We start from the raw sequence: 13,848 nt of genomic DNA on the forward strand, positions 1-13,848 counted from the left end.
CGTTTGTTAGTCGCATTTCGCTGAATTAATATCTGCTCCCGCCGCAGAAGGCCCCCCTCCTATTCCCTGATTTCGCAGTATTTCGAACCACAAACTGACCAGCAGTCCGTTGAACAACCCCAATATTTATCCATAGAGATTGATCTCGTGGGTCCTTCCAGATCCTGAGTCTCCCTTTCGCGATCGGAGCCTGATGAATTAAATTAGTACATGAGGTGCCAGCCTTTATTAATACTCATTGATAACTGAAGAGCGCTAGGAACGAGTACTAAGCGACGCAGAGGACTTAAGATAATCAGCAAGGGGTATGTTACTGCTTGGACAAACTCATTCATGTCTCAGGCGACAATCCCAGAATATCCGTCACGCGCAATAAAATGGATAAATTTTTATCGCTGTCTAGAAACACGGCACCCGAGAGGGCTGCGACTGTGGTAGCCATAGTTTCCGTTGAGATGTCGCCACTGGATATTTCCCGAATCATATGTTCCTGTAGCTCAATTTCGAACCCCTTGTTCCCCAGGTGGCAGTTTAATGCTCTCGCACTTGTTATCTCGCTGATTTGTCCTGGGGAGGTTTTAGAAATTCCAGAAAGACAAGTCAGCCGGGACTCTATTCATTGATATTATGTCTTTTGTCTCGGACGAGCCCATCGCCGATATCCCTCTGGAATAACCATTCTCAAATCCAGACACAGCTAGAGCCAGCTTTACAGCATCATCTCCAGCCTGGGCGAGCTTTGTATTTCCCTCTCCTGTGATTGGACTTGCGATCCAGAGAGCTTCGAGGCAGAGATTGGAATTGGTGAAAGAATACTCAATGGTGCTCTCTATGGCATTCACTTTGACACCCTGGACCGCGAGTGCGGCCTCGATGAGTGGAGCCATTAGCGGCGAGTGTGAGAATACGGATTCCCGTCGGAATCTCCCATGTTGCCGACAATGGTACGGATGGTACTAATACGATAAAGTATCTAGATCTGGCATTCCTGGCTGAACTGCCTTGAAGAGTTGAGAATGGATGGTAGGATGTTTTGGTTGCATCCAGAAGACTACAGATGTAGGAATTGTACTAAGCAATTCATCTGTATGTCTGTTACACGCAGTTCACCTATGGTGTTGCTCACAGTGTCCATGATATAATTGCAAGATATCATGAAGAGTCGTAATAACAGAAGTAAGCTGATAGAGTGAAAGTGGTCCCTACTCTGACATTGTTGAATGATGATGTCCGCTCAGACTTTTACAACAATAAACTACAGGATTGTGGTTTAAATGTATTAACTATAAATTTGTTGGATAACTCCAATTGTACTGTAAATCAGCCGTAGGCACAGTGTCATAGATCCTTTGATTTTCCTCCTCTTGGCTCTTCTATTGTTGGTATTTTCGTCACATTTATGGCCAATTTTGCGTGTGCAGTTGCTCTCAAGATCCCGATATGGATTCGGTAATTAACCTGTTCCCAACAGCCAGTTGCTAGGTATTACTTAACGGTCCTCACCATATGAAGCCTTTGCTTTTTTTTTCTTGCTAGCCAGTTGCATCCATAGTACATGGATGCATGATTCTTCTTCCCCGCCGAACCAAGCATCTCCCATTTGTCTGATCAAACTGTCATCCTCTTTCCATTAGAGTTACGCCTCCAGCGCCATCTGTGCTCCTCAGAACCCTCAATGGCTGGTGATTTGTTTCCGCATTTGGATAATACACACGGAAAATTCGAATGTCCTAGTTAACTTCAAGCCTCCTTATCACATCCACATTACACGGATATATATATATATATGGACGCTCTTGAAATGTCTCCTATAACGGCCCTACTAAAAAGATGACAAGCAATTCACCCCACTCTCTATCCCCTACGCATCATTCTAAAACCGTGGAGGAACACGCCCAGGGCACCACCACCACCGAGGGCGGCGGTGCCCTCCAGACAGAGGCAACCATCGAGATCCGCAACGAACAAAACGAGAGCGACGACGGATATGCCACTGACAGCGACCTGAATGCTTCGACGTCGCTAGCCTCAAGCGCCTACAACATCCCCTTTGAAAACGGGCGCAGATTTCATAAATATCATGAGGGCATATACCTGTTTCCCAACGATGAGCAGGAACAGGAGCGCGAAGATATGAAACATTCCATGATTGTTAATCTCTGCGGGGGGAAGTTGCACTATGCTCCGTTTGAGAACCTACAGATGATTCTTGATATCGGGACCGGAACGGGCGTCTGGGCCATTGACAGTACGGATATCAAGCAGCCTGATTTTTTCATTCAACATCTACATCCATCTATATATAATACTGTACATATATATATTTTTTGCGGCTGCTAGCAACCGCATTTCGATGTAGTGGGTGATGAATACCCTTGCGCTAATATCCTCGGCATTGACTTAAAGCCCTATACAGCCTCTCTGGGTTCCTCCCAATGTGAGGTTTATGGTTGATGTTGCGGGGTGCGCATGGCTTCATCCAGACAACCACTTCGATTTCGTCCATCTTCGACATCTGACGTCGTCAATTAAAGATTTTCCAAAGCTATTCAAAGCTGCATATGAGTAGATTTTTTTTTTTTTTTTTTTTTTTTTTAAATTTACTTTGTGCAGTATATGGTTGGCTATATCCTTGTCTCAGAACTGATCTTGCCATCTTCGGAATTGTAGCAAACTAAAACCCGGTGGATGGATTGAAATCCAAGACCTATATTTCCAGCCCCAATGCGACGACGACTCCCTGCCGGCCGAGTACACATTGGCCAAATCGCTCCAGTTAATGGAAGAAGGACTCGCCAGGTTCAATGTGGACCTCCTGTCCCCCACGAAACACCCGGGATACATTCGAGACGCCGGATTTACGAATATTAACGAGCGAAATTTTTAAGTGCCCATTGGCACATGGCCGAGAGACAAAAAGCTGAAGAAGATCGGAAGGTATAATCGTTGCGTGATCAATGACGGATTGCAAGGGATAAGCATGAAGACATCTGCTGAGGCGTTGGGCTGGACGTTGCAGGAGATGGAGGTTTTCAATGTCGGTGTTCGGAAGTCTGTGGAGGATTCGTCAATACATTCGTATCTTCCGTTCCACATCATGTTTGCGCAGAAACCTCCTCAGAGCTATTACAATGGGGTCAGCTGATTGATATACCTGCCTGTCCACTCTCCCTTCCACTGTTGTTTGTTTGCTTTTTCATCTATTAGCACGTCTTGGTTTGCCTGTCGGGAAAAAGATTGGGGTTGGGGGGTGAGCGGCGAGGTTTCCAAATGTCGTATCCACGTTTTGTTCTCATTGCATGTTAACTGTGCCAGATATGGCGCCTTTACGTCGTTGGAAGGAAGTTGTTTGTCTATTTGTATTGGTTTGTTTGTATATACCCAAGATCGGTTTATGGAAGCCAATGTCGCTTATTCAATATAGCACTTTAATTTCTATATCTGAACGGAACCTTGTATTCAATCATGAAATCCCTGACGAACAGTTGATCATAACCTTTAAATGTTTGAGAGTTTGACTGAAGTGTGGCGAGACACCTTTTGTTCTAAAGAAGAATATAGAGAAATACAAATAAAAGAAAGCTCGTTACGCTCATAATTACTGAATATAAATTAAGATAGGTCGGTTCAAAGATTGAAGCTTGCATTATTTTTTAATTGGTGCCTACTGAACTAGACATATCACGTGCGTAAGCGGCTCATCTGGGACATCTCCACTGCAGTAATAGTTAAAGAAGTCAGTCGGCGGTTAAGTGCCAAGGTACGGAGTTAATAGTAGAATGGAGGTCGGATGCAGTCCGATTAAGCTCGGGTTTCAAGGGTCAGACCGGGAAGGTCCCCTCCCACCCACAGCCCCAAGTGGGTCCAGGCCCCATTTAGCCATCATTTAGTGGGCCTTTTAGCGGGCAGAGGCTGAAGTGCACGGTTACAAACAAGATACTGATATATTACTGCGTATAGTTAACCATACTATTAACAAGCGGTTATACGGGCTTGGGGTGGTCAGCAAAGGTGAATATATCTCCGTGCGTAGCATACAAAATGTATATATGTCCATCACTTTGAGCCGTGCTGAGCAGTTTCTAGTCAGAAGTTCGAAAACAACATCCAATTCAATAACTAACTGTATCTACACCCTAAATTTCCTCTAGAAATTGCTTCTCCAACTAACATCTGCACATATATCCATACGTACTTATATGTAGATATACCATGCCTCCTCCCGCAAAACCCTCATTGATTCGCCCAATCCCGCTCTCACCCTCAGCTATCCCCGCCCACCCATCCATCGCCCTACCCCTATCATCCAATGCTGGAACAACTGATCCCCACCCTTCTCTCTCAGAATTCCTCCACACCACTCTCACTCAGGCATATACATTCATAACAGAAACCGTTCCCGGAAAGACATTCACCGCAGATCCCAAACTGCGGCACGCACTCCACTCAACAGCGCAGGTGAAATTGTTCAGTGGCGCTACCCAATCCACATCCAGGACTATCGAGAATCCGGGATCAAGCAAGAAGGGTGATAAATGGTTTGCTCGTAGAAGTGTCCATCAAAATTGTGCGGTGAAGGGAACTGCATCCTTTGAGGAATTCGTGCATGCTCTGAAGGATAACCATTTCGAGAACGAGTCGCAGTACGTGCAGAGCTTGAATAGTGCAGAGACCATTGCGGAGTGGGACTGTAGTGGACTGGATATCGAGGGAGGGTGGAGCGGAGTGACGGCCTGCGGTAAGCAAAAGAGTAAAATCTACTGCTTATTTCTTATTTCTTATTTTCTAACCATATACTAACTCCTACCTTCCAAAACACCCAGTTAAAGTGTCAATCCACACCTTCGAACCGACATCCCTGTTCTTTAACCGCGCATTCCCCATCATATACATAAGCGCCTTCCTCCCCGCCAAGCTCCCAGCCGAACCAACAGGCTACATAAACGTCCATCTCCCCATCCAACCCGCTGCCATCCCTGTCTTCTCGCCGCCAGAGAATACCATCCTCTCAAACTACGCCGCCGTCGAACTCATCCAGACCATTGCCCAGTCCACCCAGGTCGAGTGGACAATGGCCACCAGCTCTAATGCCGGTGGCTGGATCCCTGCCTTTGTGCAGCAGAGCTGGACGCTGGGTGGTATACCCAGGGCTATTGTGAGGAATGTGGGGCTTTTTATGCAGTGGGTTGATGGGAGAAGGGGGATGAAGCCGGCTGCTGGAGAGGATACGGGCGCCGAATGAACGCAGTCAGTCAACCATCTCCCTTTCTCAATTGCGCATTTATGGGAGCGTCTTGTTTAGTCTTCTAAGTGTCAAAGGCAAGCAGGGCCACTTTATCCAGCAGTTTGAAAGCAAACATATTAAAGAACAGAACAGAAAGTATTATAATTACTCGAAATAATCGTGCAATTTCTTGTCAAAATAAATCCAAAACTCAGAATTTTTGAATATGACTATGTCATTGCCATACCCCGCTCCCATTTCGCCCCAAAATCGAAAACGCCACAGGATGCTTGCGCATTAGCATCCGATATTTAGAACTACATATGTACGTATATATATATCTTCATACCCGTCTTTGCAGGCAGACAGCCCTCCTCACTGTCCTTTATCATCTAGAATACCGTATGGATAAACAACAGCACCATGTTCCACACCCGGACAAGGTAGGAGTGGAATACAGAATAAAAAGGGTAAAGAAGAAGAGGGGAAAAAAGAGAGCATTTGGAGCCGAAATTATCCTGTTTGAAATTGTAAACATTGTATTAAAACGGAGGAGATTAAGACACAATGCAAGAAGCAATACACAATATACAAAAGAGTAAATAGACCATCCCAGGAGTTAAGTGAGAGAATCAACTAGCAAAGAGGAAGAAAAAAAACTCTAAAGAGAAGGAAGAAAAGGAAGAAAAGGAAGAAGAGGTTGGAAAATAAGTATAAGAGGGATGGGGGTACAATTGGCGGCATGCATAAGCAAGGAGACCCAAATAAATGGGAACAGAGTGAAAAATAAGTATGAAGTATGAGATATATATAGGTATATGACATGGTGCCCAATCCACCAACTCAATCAGAGAAGAATAGTAGTCATGCAAAGGAAATATATGCAGAAGAGAGAATATTGGCAAGGGGTTGGGAAAATGAAAGCTAGAAAGATTCAAAAAGAAGAATAGATAAATCCAAAAGGAGGAAGAAAAACTCTACAAAAGAGAAAAGAGAAGAGAAGTGAGAATATATGATGGGGAATAAATAATAGACGAAAATAGTTTCACTAATACAATACTGCCATAATGACATTCTATCCCTTCTTATTTTCACCACTGCTACTTTCTCAAACCTCAAGCCGCAATTAAAAAGAGTGAGTTAAATATCACTCATCAATGCAATGGAATTGTCCAATCCATACGTATTCCAAATAAAAGTTCCCCAATGTATAATTATTGCTGATCAATTCAACCATCTGACGGCTTTGATCTCCACCCTCCCAGGAATCGGAGAAGGCCAGGAGCAACATGTATGTATAGATGCACCTATATCTATGAGCCATTGGCAGCCCCACTAGCATTGTTGTTTGTTGAAACTAGTTGGTTCCGAAGTCTGCCGACTTCTTCTTCCAGACCATTTAAACGGTCTTCGAGTGTTCGCATATACGCCCATATTCTATCAGGAGGAGGCGGGGCATTAGGGTGTGATGACGATGGTGGCTGCCTTTGTTGAGAGAACATATTATTACTATTATTATTAAGGTTGTTGTTGTAGTTTGGATCTGTACTTGCGTTGGTGTGGGGATGCGGCTGCAGGTGGGGCGAGGCTGAAGACATTGAGTGAAGTTGACCCTGTGTTTGGCCGGAGTTCGGACTGGGGAGTGGGAATCGGGTATCTGAGCTGTTTAGGCCATGCGGGGGAGGGAGCTGCGGACCCGGGAGAATCTGGGAAGGCCCGCTGTTGTTTTCAGGGACGCTATTTCGGCTGAATTGTTGTTGTTGTTGTTGTTGTTGTTGTTGTTGTTGCTGCTGCTGCTGCTGCTGCTGCTGTGGTTGTTGTTGGTTCTGAGGCTTCAAATTAGGGGATAAAGCTCGTGAGGGTTGAACATTAGGATCCGATCCGTGGCTCAGTTGACGAGTTGGGATTACGTTCGGCGATAGAGGTTTGAGACTTTCAGTCATACTGTTCTGCGCGAAGACAGAACTTGAGCTGCCATGCTGTTGGGTATTGAAGCCCGAAGAGGAACTGCAACCTCCTCCTGGAGGTAAAGATACGTTCCCAGATTGCGAGATGGGGGAAGGGGACGAACTGGAGCCTGGATGGCTTGTGACTGGTGGAAAGAGGCTACCTTGTGAGGGTCGACTGGTTGCTAGAGGGGGGTAGGTACTAGGTTGGTGGGACTGAAAGGATACATGCCCGGCACTTGACGTCCGTTGAAAATCTGGAGGGTTGTGCTTTTTAATGCTGGGCATATTTGCACGTTTCTCCTCCTCTTCATCCATTCGATCCGGCTCGGTATACATAAGACCCTCCATTCCATCTTCTCCACCCGGAGTGCCTCCATCACCGTATTCATCATCACCAAGAAAGCTTCCCAGGCTAGATCGCCTCCCCGCACATCCTCCTTGACCTTTGTTATGTCGCGCCAGCGCATCACCTCGAGCAAATCGACGACCGCACTTTGGACATATATGTGGCCGCTCGCCAGTATGAAGTTTCGTGTGTCGCTTTAAGTCGTGTAGTCGCCGGAATCGTGATTGACATGTCTGACAAACGTACGGCTTTTCTTGGCTATGGGTGAGAAGGTGGCTCTTTAAATTATGGTGGCGAGTAAATTCAGTTGCGCAATGGTGGCATCTGTGTTTCTTCACGGAAGGTGATCGGGGACTTCCTTTGAAGCCTGAATGGGGGAAGACTCATTCCTCTTCTAGGGATCGTTTTATGTTAGACGCAGGCATCGGAACCGGGTAAAGAGAAAAGATTTGTTTCCTTTCCTCCATCACGAGGTCTTCCTCTTTGCGTCGCGTTTCGTTCATTTTTCCATGGTATTTGGCTTCCTCAATAGGCCCAGGGCTGGCAACGTTTCTACTGTCATTAGGGTAGTTGTGGCACCGACATATCTCCTGTATCAAACCCATCCGACAGGCCAGTAGAACTTGCACGTCGCGCATGGATATCAGTCCTTGAGTCTTCTGCAGATATATGAATCGATTTTGGAGCACCATCCAGCGGATCTGTTGGGGTTAAGATTGCTATGGCAGCGGTTTTCGAACCTCCCTGGTTTTTGTCTTTTCGTTCGTCTGCACCATCTGGAAGCGGTGTGCTCCCATCGCTATGATTCTGTTCGCTAGAGGTGCGCTCCCGCGGTCCATCCTGACGACGATGCGGGTTGCTCGCTGTCACTGGTTGCGGTGACAACCGCGAACTAGACACCATGTTTGGCGAAGAAGAAGTCCGTAATCCTGCAGTGGCGATTGAGCTGAGACTAGATCCACTCCTGGGTTCCGTAGATTTCAAGAAAGAGGATATGGGGCCTGAGGTGGCTGCGATAGAAGACGGAGACGATACCACTGGGTTCGGTGTTCGCGAAAGCGGATTGTGAAAGGTGACTGGGTCCGAACCTGTTTGAACGGGCCCGGCCATGAAATAATGATTGCGAGGACCAGGGTTGTGAAAAGAGGAGTATTGATGAGAATTCACGCTTTCAAGAGCGATAACACGAGTGGCTAATGAAGAAGTCATGTTAGTTGGGGTGAAGACTAGGGTGGGTTGTGTGAGTGTTAACGTGGAGGGTTAAGCGATAGGATTAGACAAGACGAGGTTGCACGGGAGCGGATTCGTGATTCGGGACGAATTAACAAGTTGGTGAAGAGACTGGCAAAGGGGTGAAAATAGGACGATCTATCTGTGCTTCAAATGGCTAAAGCTACAAATCTACCAAAGGGGTTAAACGTTAAAGGGAAGCATTGGGGAATTGGGTGGATAATTGGATACAGCAGGGGATGCAGGGACTATACAAAACATGGAGAAAAATACAAAAAAGAGGTGAACCGCGTTAGCAAACGGCGAGGCCACGGATAGATAAGGGAGGAGATGAAACGACGCTGAAACATCCGAGCCCAGGGACAAGATCAAAGAAACAGAACCGCATACGAAAAACAAGGAGATTAACGAGAAAAGGAAAGCCGGAGCATGGACTTACTTGACTCCGATTTGGAGACCTTGGAGGTTCGACTGGGGCGAACTGGGATGCGCCTGAAACCCGTGGAGCCAGTGTGGCGCAAGCTGAGGGATTTGCGATCTTTTCCCTGGACTGGGGCTGTAGAGGATTAACTAGTCAAGATAGATAGAGGTTGATGGGGGCTGGAATGGGCTAGGGATACGTCCATAGATGAAAACGACAAAAAAAAATTGAAAATTGAAAAACAAGAAACCCAAAGCGGAAGACAAGGATGGGTTACAAGGAGTATAGGCGGCGGATGTCTGGCGATTACTCGGGGGAAAGCAGGGAGGGTATAGTGGATTGAATACGGAGAGGCTGAGTGGCGGTCACGGGAACTGAGGCACTGCTACATCCACGGGAAGGGGGATTCGATTGGACTCGTAGGGATAGGAACGGGCTGTAGTAAGGATGCGGCGCAAGAGAAAAATTAAATTAGATTCCAGGAGGCAGACACAGAACCAAATCTCCAGATGGAGAGGGACAAAGGGTACGGTGGCACAGTGGCACAGTGGCACAGTGACAGAGTGACACAGGGGGATGTTGTCTGGAATGGCAGCGAGAAAACGGCTGACTGTTGTGCAGCGCCAGGCTGGGAACAACGGGTGAGCAGCCAGTGGGGAGCGGGGATGAGGGGAGGAAACGAGGAAACCAGGAATTGGAGGTTCGAAGCCGAATGGAAGGCTTTTAGAAGGCAAGAGACGGTGATTCAGGAGAGTAACAGAAGACTGGTTGCTGGTTAGGGATTGGATGTAGGTGGTGGAGCAGTCGGTTGTTGTTGTTGTAAGTAGTAGTTAGTAGTGGTAGTGGTAGTAGTTGTTGTTATTGTTGTAGTTGTAGTTGCTGCTGCTGTTGCCGCCGTTGCTAGCAGTTGTTGGGATGATTACCTTGCCGGGTTGGTAGAGGCGCCGAACGGGGCATGGTCCTATTACACAAAGCTGTGTGTGTACAGTATCATACCGTATGCAATACGGTCGTTGAGGCTCAGCGGTACATGGGAGGCAAGGTTATGTATCCGTTCTCTTGTATTGAACTAGCTCAGTAGAATTCTAAACTATGAACATATTTATGTATATAGATCACGTGATAGAGTAACCCGCACCCCCAACCAATGCTGCGGCGCTCATCAGCTCAAATCCTTCAAATAAAAATTAACTACAAAATCAGATGCTGATTTCCTGGAATAAGGGAAGGCATAACAAAGCATAACCGTAAAATTCAAAACACAACACACAATTTATTTATCTGTCGTTTTATATATTCTCTTTATATACGTATTCTATGCCGCAAATATTCAATTCCGCAAAAATTTAATTAATTCCTATCAGTCTTATCTTCTCTATGAAATTAATAAATGCAAACGTTGCTAGGGATTTCATAAATTCACCTATCTGGTTCACTGTATAATCTATAAGTAATAGCTTAACTAAATTTTAATATATTATGACTATTTAGTTAAAAATTCTTTTTTTTTAATAAAATCAAATACTTTTATTTGCAGTTTATATTAGTTAATATTATATTTTTATTATATTTTTATTTTATATTAAAATTATTTAAATTTTATGTTTATATATTTTTATAAGTTTTTATAATTAAAAAATTTACTTAAAAATTAAAAATATATATAATATTATATTTAATTTAAAATTATATAAAATAGTAAATAAAAAATAGAAATTTATTAAACTTTAAATATCATTTTTATAATATAAAAGTTAGTTTTAAAAAACTTTAAATTTATATTAAATTTATAAATTATTAATTAGTTATATAAAAATTATTTAATTTAAAATTTTTTATATTAATTACATATTATATTAATTTCTAATTTTTAATTTATTCATCAATTTTAAAAAAATATTAAAGTTTTATTTAATAATAAACTTATTATGTTACAAGCTGATTAAAATACGTATTTTTTAAATAAAATTTAAATATAATTTCGGTTTGCATTGCCGCTGCTGCTTCGCGCTGCCCCTCGTGGGTTTGGCCTCCTTCTACTCGCCGCGTTGTGGCCGTGATGTTCGCGATCGTCAGAGCCGTCGACGCCTATGTAAACCTGGTCTGACTTTCTTCCATTTCCCTTCTTACTTCCCCTCCCCTTCTCTCCAGCAGCGTTCGCCGACATACCCTCCCCCTGTCCCAATGGCATCACCTCTCAATCCTTCCTCCTTTCCACCCGGCTCATTGGCTCTCCAGCACCTACTGACGATGCTGGTGCTGCCATCGCGTTGCTCCTGGTCTGAGCCTGGAACTGCAGGCTCTTCTGTGCCGCGCTGTGCTGTTTCTGACCCTTTTCAACTGGTGGTCTAACAGAGCGAGCATCTGGCCTGGCACTGTGAGACTGGGTTTCCATCTGTTTCACCACTTGTCCATGTTCCCCTGAGAATCACTGCAGAAGAGAAATCTCTCAAGACACTCTCCCTCCCTCTGCAACCTTGCGCACTGCGCTGATTTCTGTTTTCGCCTTTCAACCACACAGGTGGACCAGCCCAGGTGAGCTGGGCAGCTATATCAGAAATTGTTCATATGAGCACAACACCCTCTCAACCCTGCTTTCGCGGCGTGTTGTCTCCCTTCGATTGAACTGCGGTTTTGGATGAGAACACCTTGCAGATAGACTGGATTCTCTATCTGAACTTGTTGAATACTCACCCTGCCTTCATTGTCAGTTTGGGAGAGATTGCTATGCATTCAATCCTTCTCATCTGAACTCATAGCCAATAGTGAAAATGCCCCACTCTACAGATATAGGCTGTGAACCTCTGTCCTGTCTGCAATCTTGGCATTTGGTGTGTATGCACCTCAGCGGTTTCCCTGCATGTGGTAACCTCCTTCGTTCTGAATTCCATCATCCCACCATCATCAAACCAACTCAGTGAATCAGAGAGGGGCGATCAGGGACTTTTCAATGCGTGGGAGATTGTCCTGAAGCTGCGCCTCCTTCATCTCATTTCAATTGTATCAGGCCCGGTGATGGTGTGACGCTCATTTGGCCCATATGGGGGATCCTGCAATCCTTCACATTCCAGCCTCTCCGGAGAAACCTGGTAAATCCACAGGAGGAGAGGGGTAATTTCTGCAAGAGTGACTATCTGTCTGATTATCAGCATTCGATATTCCTGCGCGGCTCAGCCGCGGAGGCCATTGTAAGGACGGATGGTGCATGAAAGAATGCAAGAGATGAAAACCAGCTCTTGTTGAGCCTGCACTTCCTGTAGCAGTTTTCTATGAAGGCACTTTCAAAATACTCATACTTGTCAGCTGCATGGAAGATTCCATAAATGGAAACAGAATCATACATGTGAATTGTCCATCTCATACTTTCTGTGGTCTGCCTTTTACGTGGGGGTGATGGCTGTATTACAGTGTTAACTCAATTCATGGTGAGCATCACTGTCCAGCTGATGTGGCTGTGACAAGTAAGTATAGTGCAGCAGAATCACATCAGTGAATTGTTGATGAGTCAATTCCCCTTCTTTTTTTTTTTTTTTTTTTTTTTTTTTTTTTTTTAAGAGCAAGAGTTGTTCCGCATGAGCTGCACATGGAAATTGCTTGCTTGACCAGACAGAAGAAGATAACAGAGAACTCCTTGGCTTCAACATCACTGATTCATCCTTGCCATTTGAGCACAGTGTAATGCTATTTGCTGTATCAGGGATAGCTGGAACTGGATTCTTGGCCCTAGATGATGAGGAGAATAATGTACATTGAGTATATAAGAGACCCTACTTTCCTGGTTGATTTGGACGTGAGAGGATGAACAATAAGCACATTTGAATTTAATTCTCATCAGCTACAATTTCCCCTCCTACAAGCATGGCTTGTAGATATGAACTTCATCTCTGAGCAGCTTCTCTGCCCTCAGCACAATTCATCCCTAAACCACTGTTTACTCACACACTTCCCTGAGCTTCTCTTCCCTTCTGGATATATCTCAGAAAATCACCTCCCCTCTTTTGATAGCAATATTGCACTGGATGAGTCTGAACTGAAAGTCTTGTGCCCACAATCTGACCTGGTGGTTTTCTCTGACCAACACCTGTACGGTCTAGTGAAGTTACCAGGGTCAGAAGGAAGTCAGGGTAAGGAGGTTCACGTCTTTCTTTTGCTTGTCTCCGAAACTCTGCTCCTGACAGCCTTCAACAGATCCGCACCCATGCGGACAATCTAAACCCAATTGGAGATTTGCTTGTCTAGTGTTCTCGTCTAATTCCTGAGTGTACAGGTTTCAACTTAGGAACTTGAGGTTTTGAACTGCTGATGCACCCCAAGGGTCTACAAGGGAGAAGCGCCCACAAGGTGTCTAATACTCACAGGGGAGTAATTAGAGGATCCTGGTTATATGACATTTCATGTATACACGTATATAGATTCTCATCATCTGCATAGCTGCGAAAGGCGGTTGGAACGGATGTTATATAACCGGGCGAGAAAATATGCTACTGATCAAGCGTTAGAGTACAAAAGATTTATATGAATACAGCATTTCTGAATCCGAGTCTTTAGAAGAAAATTCTATTTCTGTCTGCAGGCCATACACTTTCATTTCAGAAGTATGACTAGCCCTACCATTATTCGAATCTCTCGGGGCATCAGTTATATTTTAAGTAAATCTGCAATTTTCTAATAGTCATTT

General features: G+C 44.7%; 6 protein-coding genes across 6 annotated transcripts; 2 read left to right on the forward strand and 4 right to left on the reverse strand.

Annotated features, from left to right (window-relative positions):
• Positions 1-331: 331 nt before the first annotated feature.
• On the reverse strand, positions 332-887 carry PAAG_12268 (hypothetical protein; the record flags this gene model as incomplete). Its single annotated transcript, XM_015847780.1, has 2 exons — positions 332-567; positions 677-887. The coding sequence occupies 2 exons, from the start codon at positions 885-887 to the stop codon at positions 332-334; spliced, it is 447 nt and encodes a 148-aa protein (XP_015702630.1).
• A 943-nt stretch (positions 888-1,830) lies between these two features.
• On the forward strand, positions 1,831-2,887 carry PAAG_06707 (hypothetical protein; the record flags this gene model as incomplete). The annotated part of the gene is made up of 4 exons (XM_015845974.1): positions 1,831-2,248; positions 2,341-2,362; positions 2,407-2,565; positions 2,671-2,887. The coding sequence occupies 4 exons, from the start codon at positions 1,831-1,833 to the stop codon at positions 2,885-2,887; spliced, it is 816 nt and encodes a 271-aa protein (XP_015700200.1).
• A 1,325-nt stretch (positions 2,888-4,212) lies between these two features.
• PAAG_06708 (hypothetical protein) lies at positions 4,213-5,242 on the forward strand (the record flags this gene model as incomplete). The annotated part of the gene is made up of 2 exons (XM_002791492.1): positions 4,213-4,738; positions 4,824-5,242. 2 exons carry the CDS (start codon positions 4,213-4,215, stop codon positions 5,240-5,242), a joined length of 945 nt encoding a protein of 314 aa, XP_002791538.1.
• A 1,295-nt stretch (positions 5,243-6,537) lies between these two features.
• Positions 6,538-8,728, reverse strand: PAAG_06709 (protein krueppel; the record flags this gene model as incomplete). Its single annotated transcript, XM_015845975.1, has 3 exons — positions 6,538-7,797; positions 7,951-8,074; positions 8,121-8,728. The coding sequence occupies 3 exons, from the start codon at positions 8,726-8,728 to the stop codon at positions 6,538-6,540; spliced, it is 1,992 nt and encodes a 663-aa protein (XP_015700201.1).
• Positions 8,729-11,139: 2,411 nt separating this feature from the next.
• On the reverse strand, positions 11,140-11,361 carry PAAG_12269 (hypothetical protein; the record flags this gene model as incomplete). Its single annotated transcript, XM_015847781.1, has 1 exon — positions 11,140-11,361. The coding sequence occupies one exon, from the start codon at positions 11,359-11,361 to the stop codon at positions 11,140-11,142; it is 222 nt and encodes a 73-aa protein (XP_015702631.1).
• A 6-nt stretch (positions 11,362-11,367) lies between these two features.
• Positions 11,368-11,565, reverse strand: PAAG_12270 (hypothetical protein; the record flags this gene model as incomplete). The annotated part of the gene is made up of 1 exon (XM_015847782.1): positions 11,368-11,565. The coding sequence occupies one exon, from the start codon at positions 11,563-11,565 to the stop codon at positions 11,368-11,370; it is 198 nt and encodes a 65-aa protein (XP_015702632.1).
• Positions 11,566-13,848: the final 2,283 nt, after the last annotated feature.

Source organism: Paracoccidioides lutzii (assembly GCF_000150705.2).
Source record: "Paracoccidioides lutzii Pb01 unplaced genomic scaffold supercont2.19, whole genome shotgun sequence".
In the NCBI taxonomy this organism is placed as follows: Eukaryota; Fungi; Ascomycota; class Eurotiomycetes; order Onygenales; family Ajellomycetaceae; genus Paracoccidioides; species Paracoccidioides lutzii.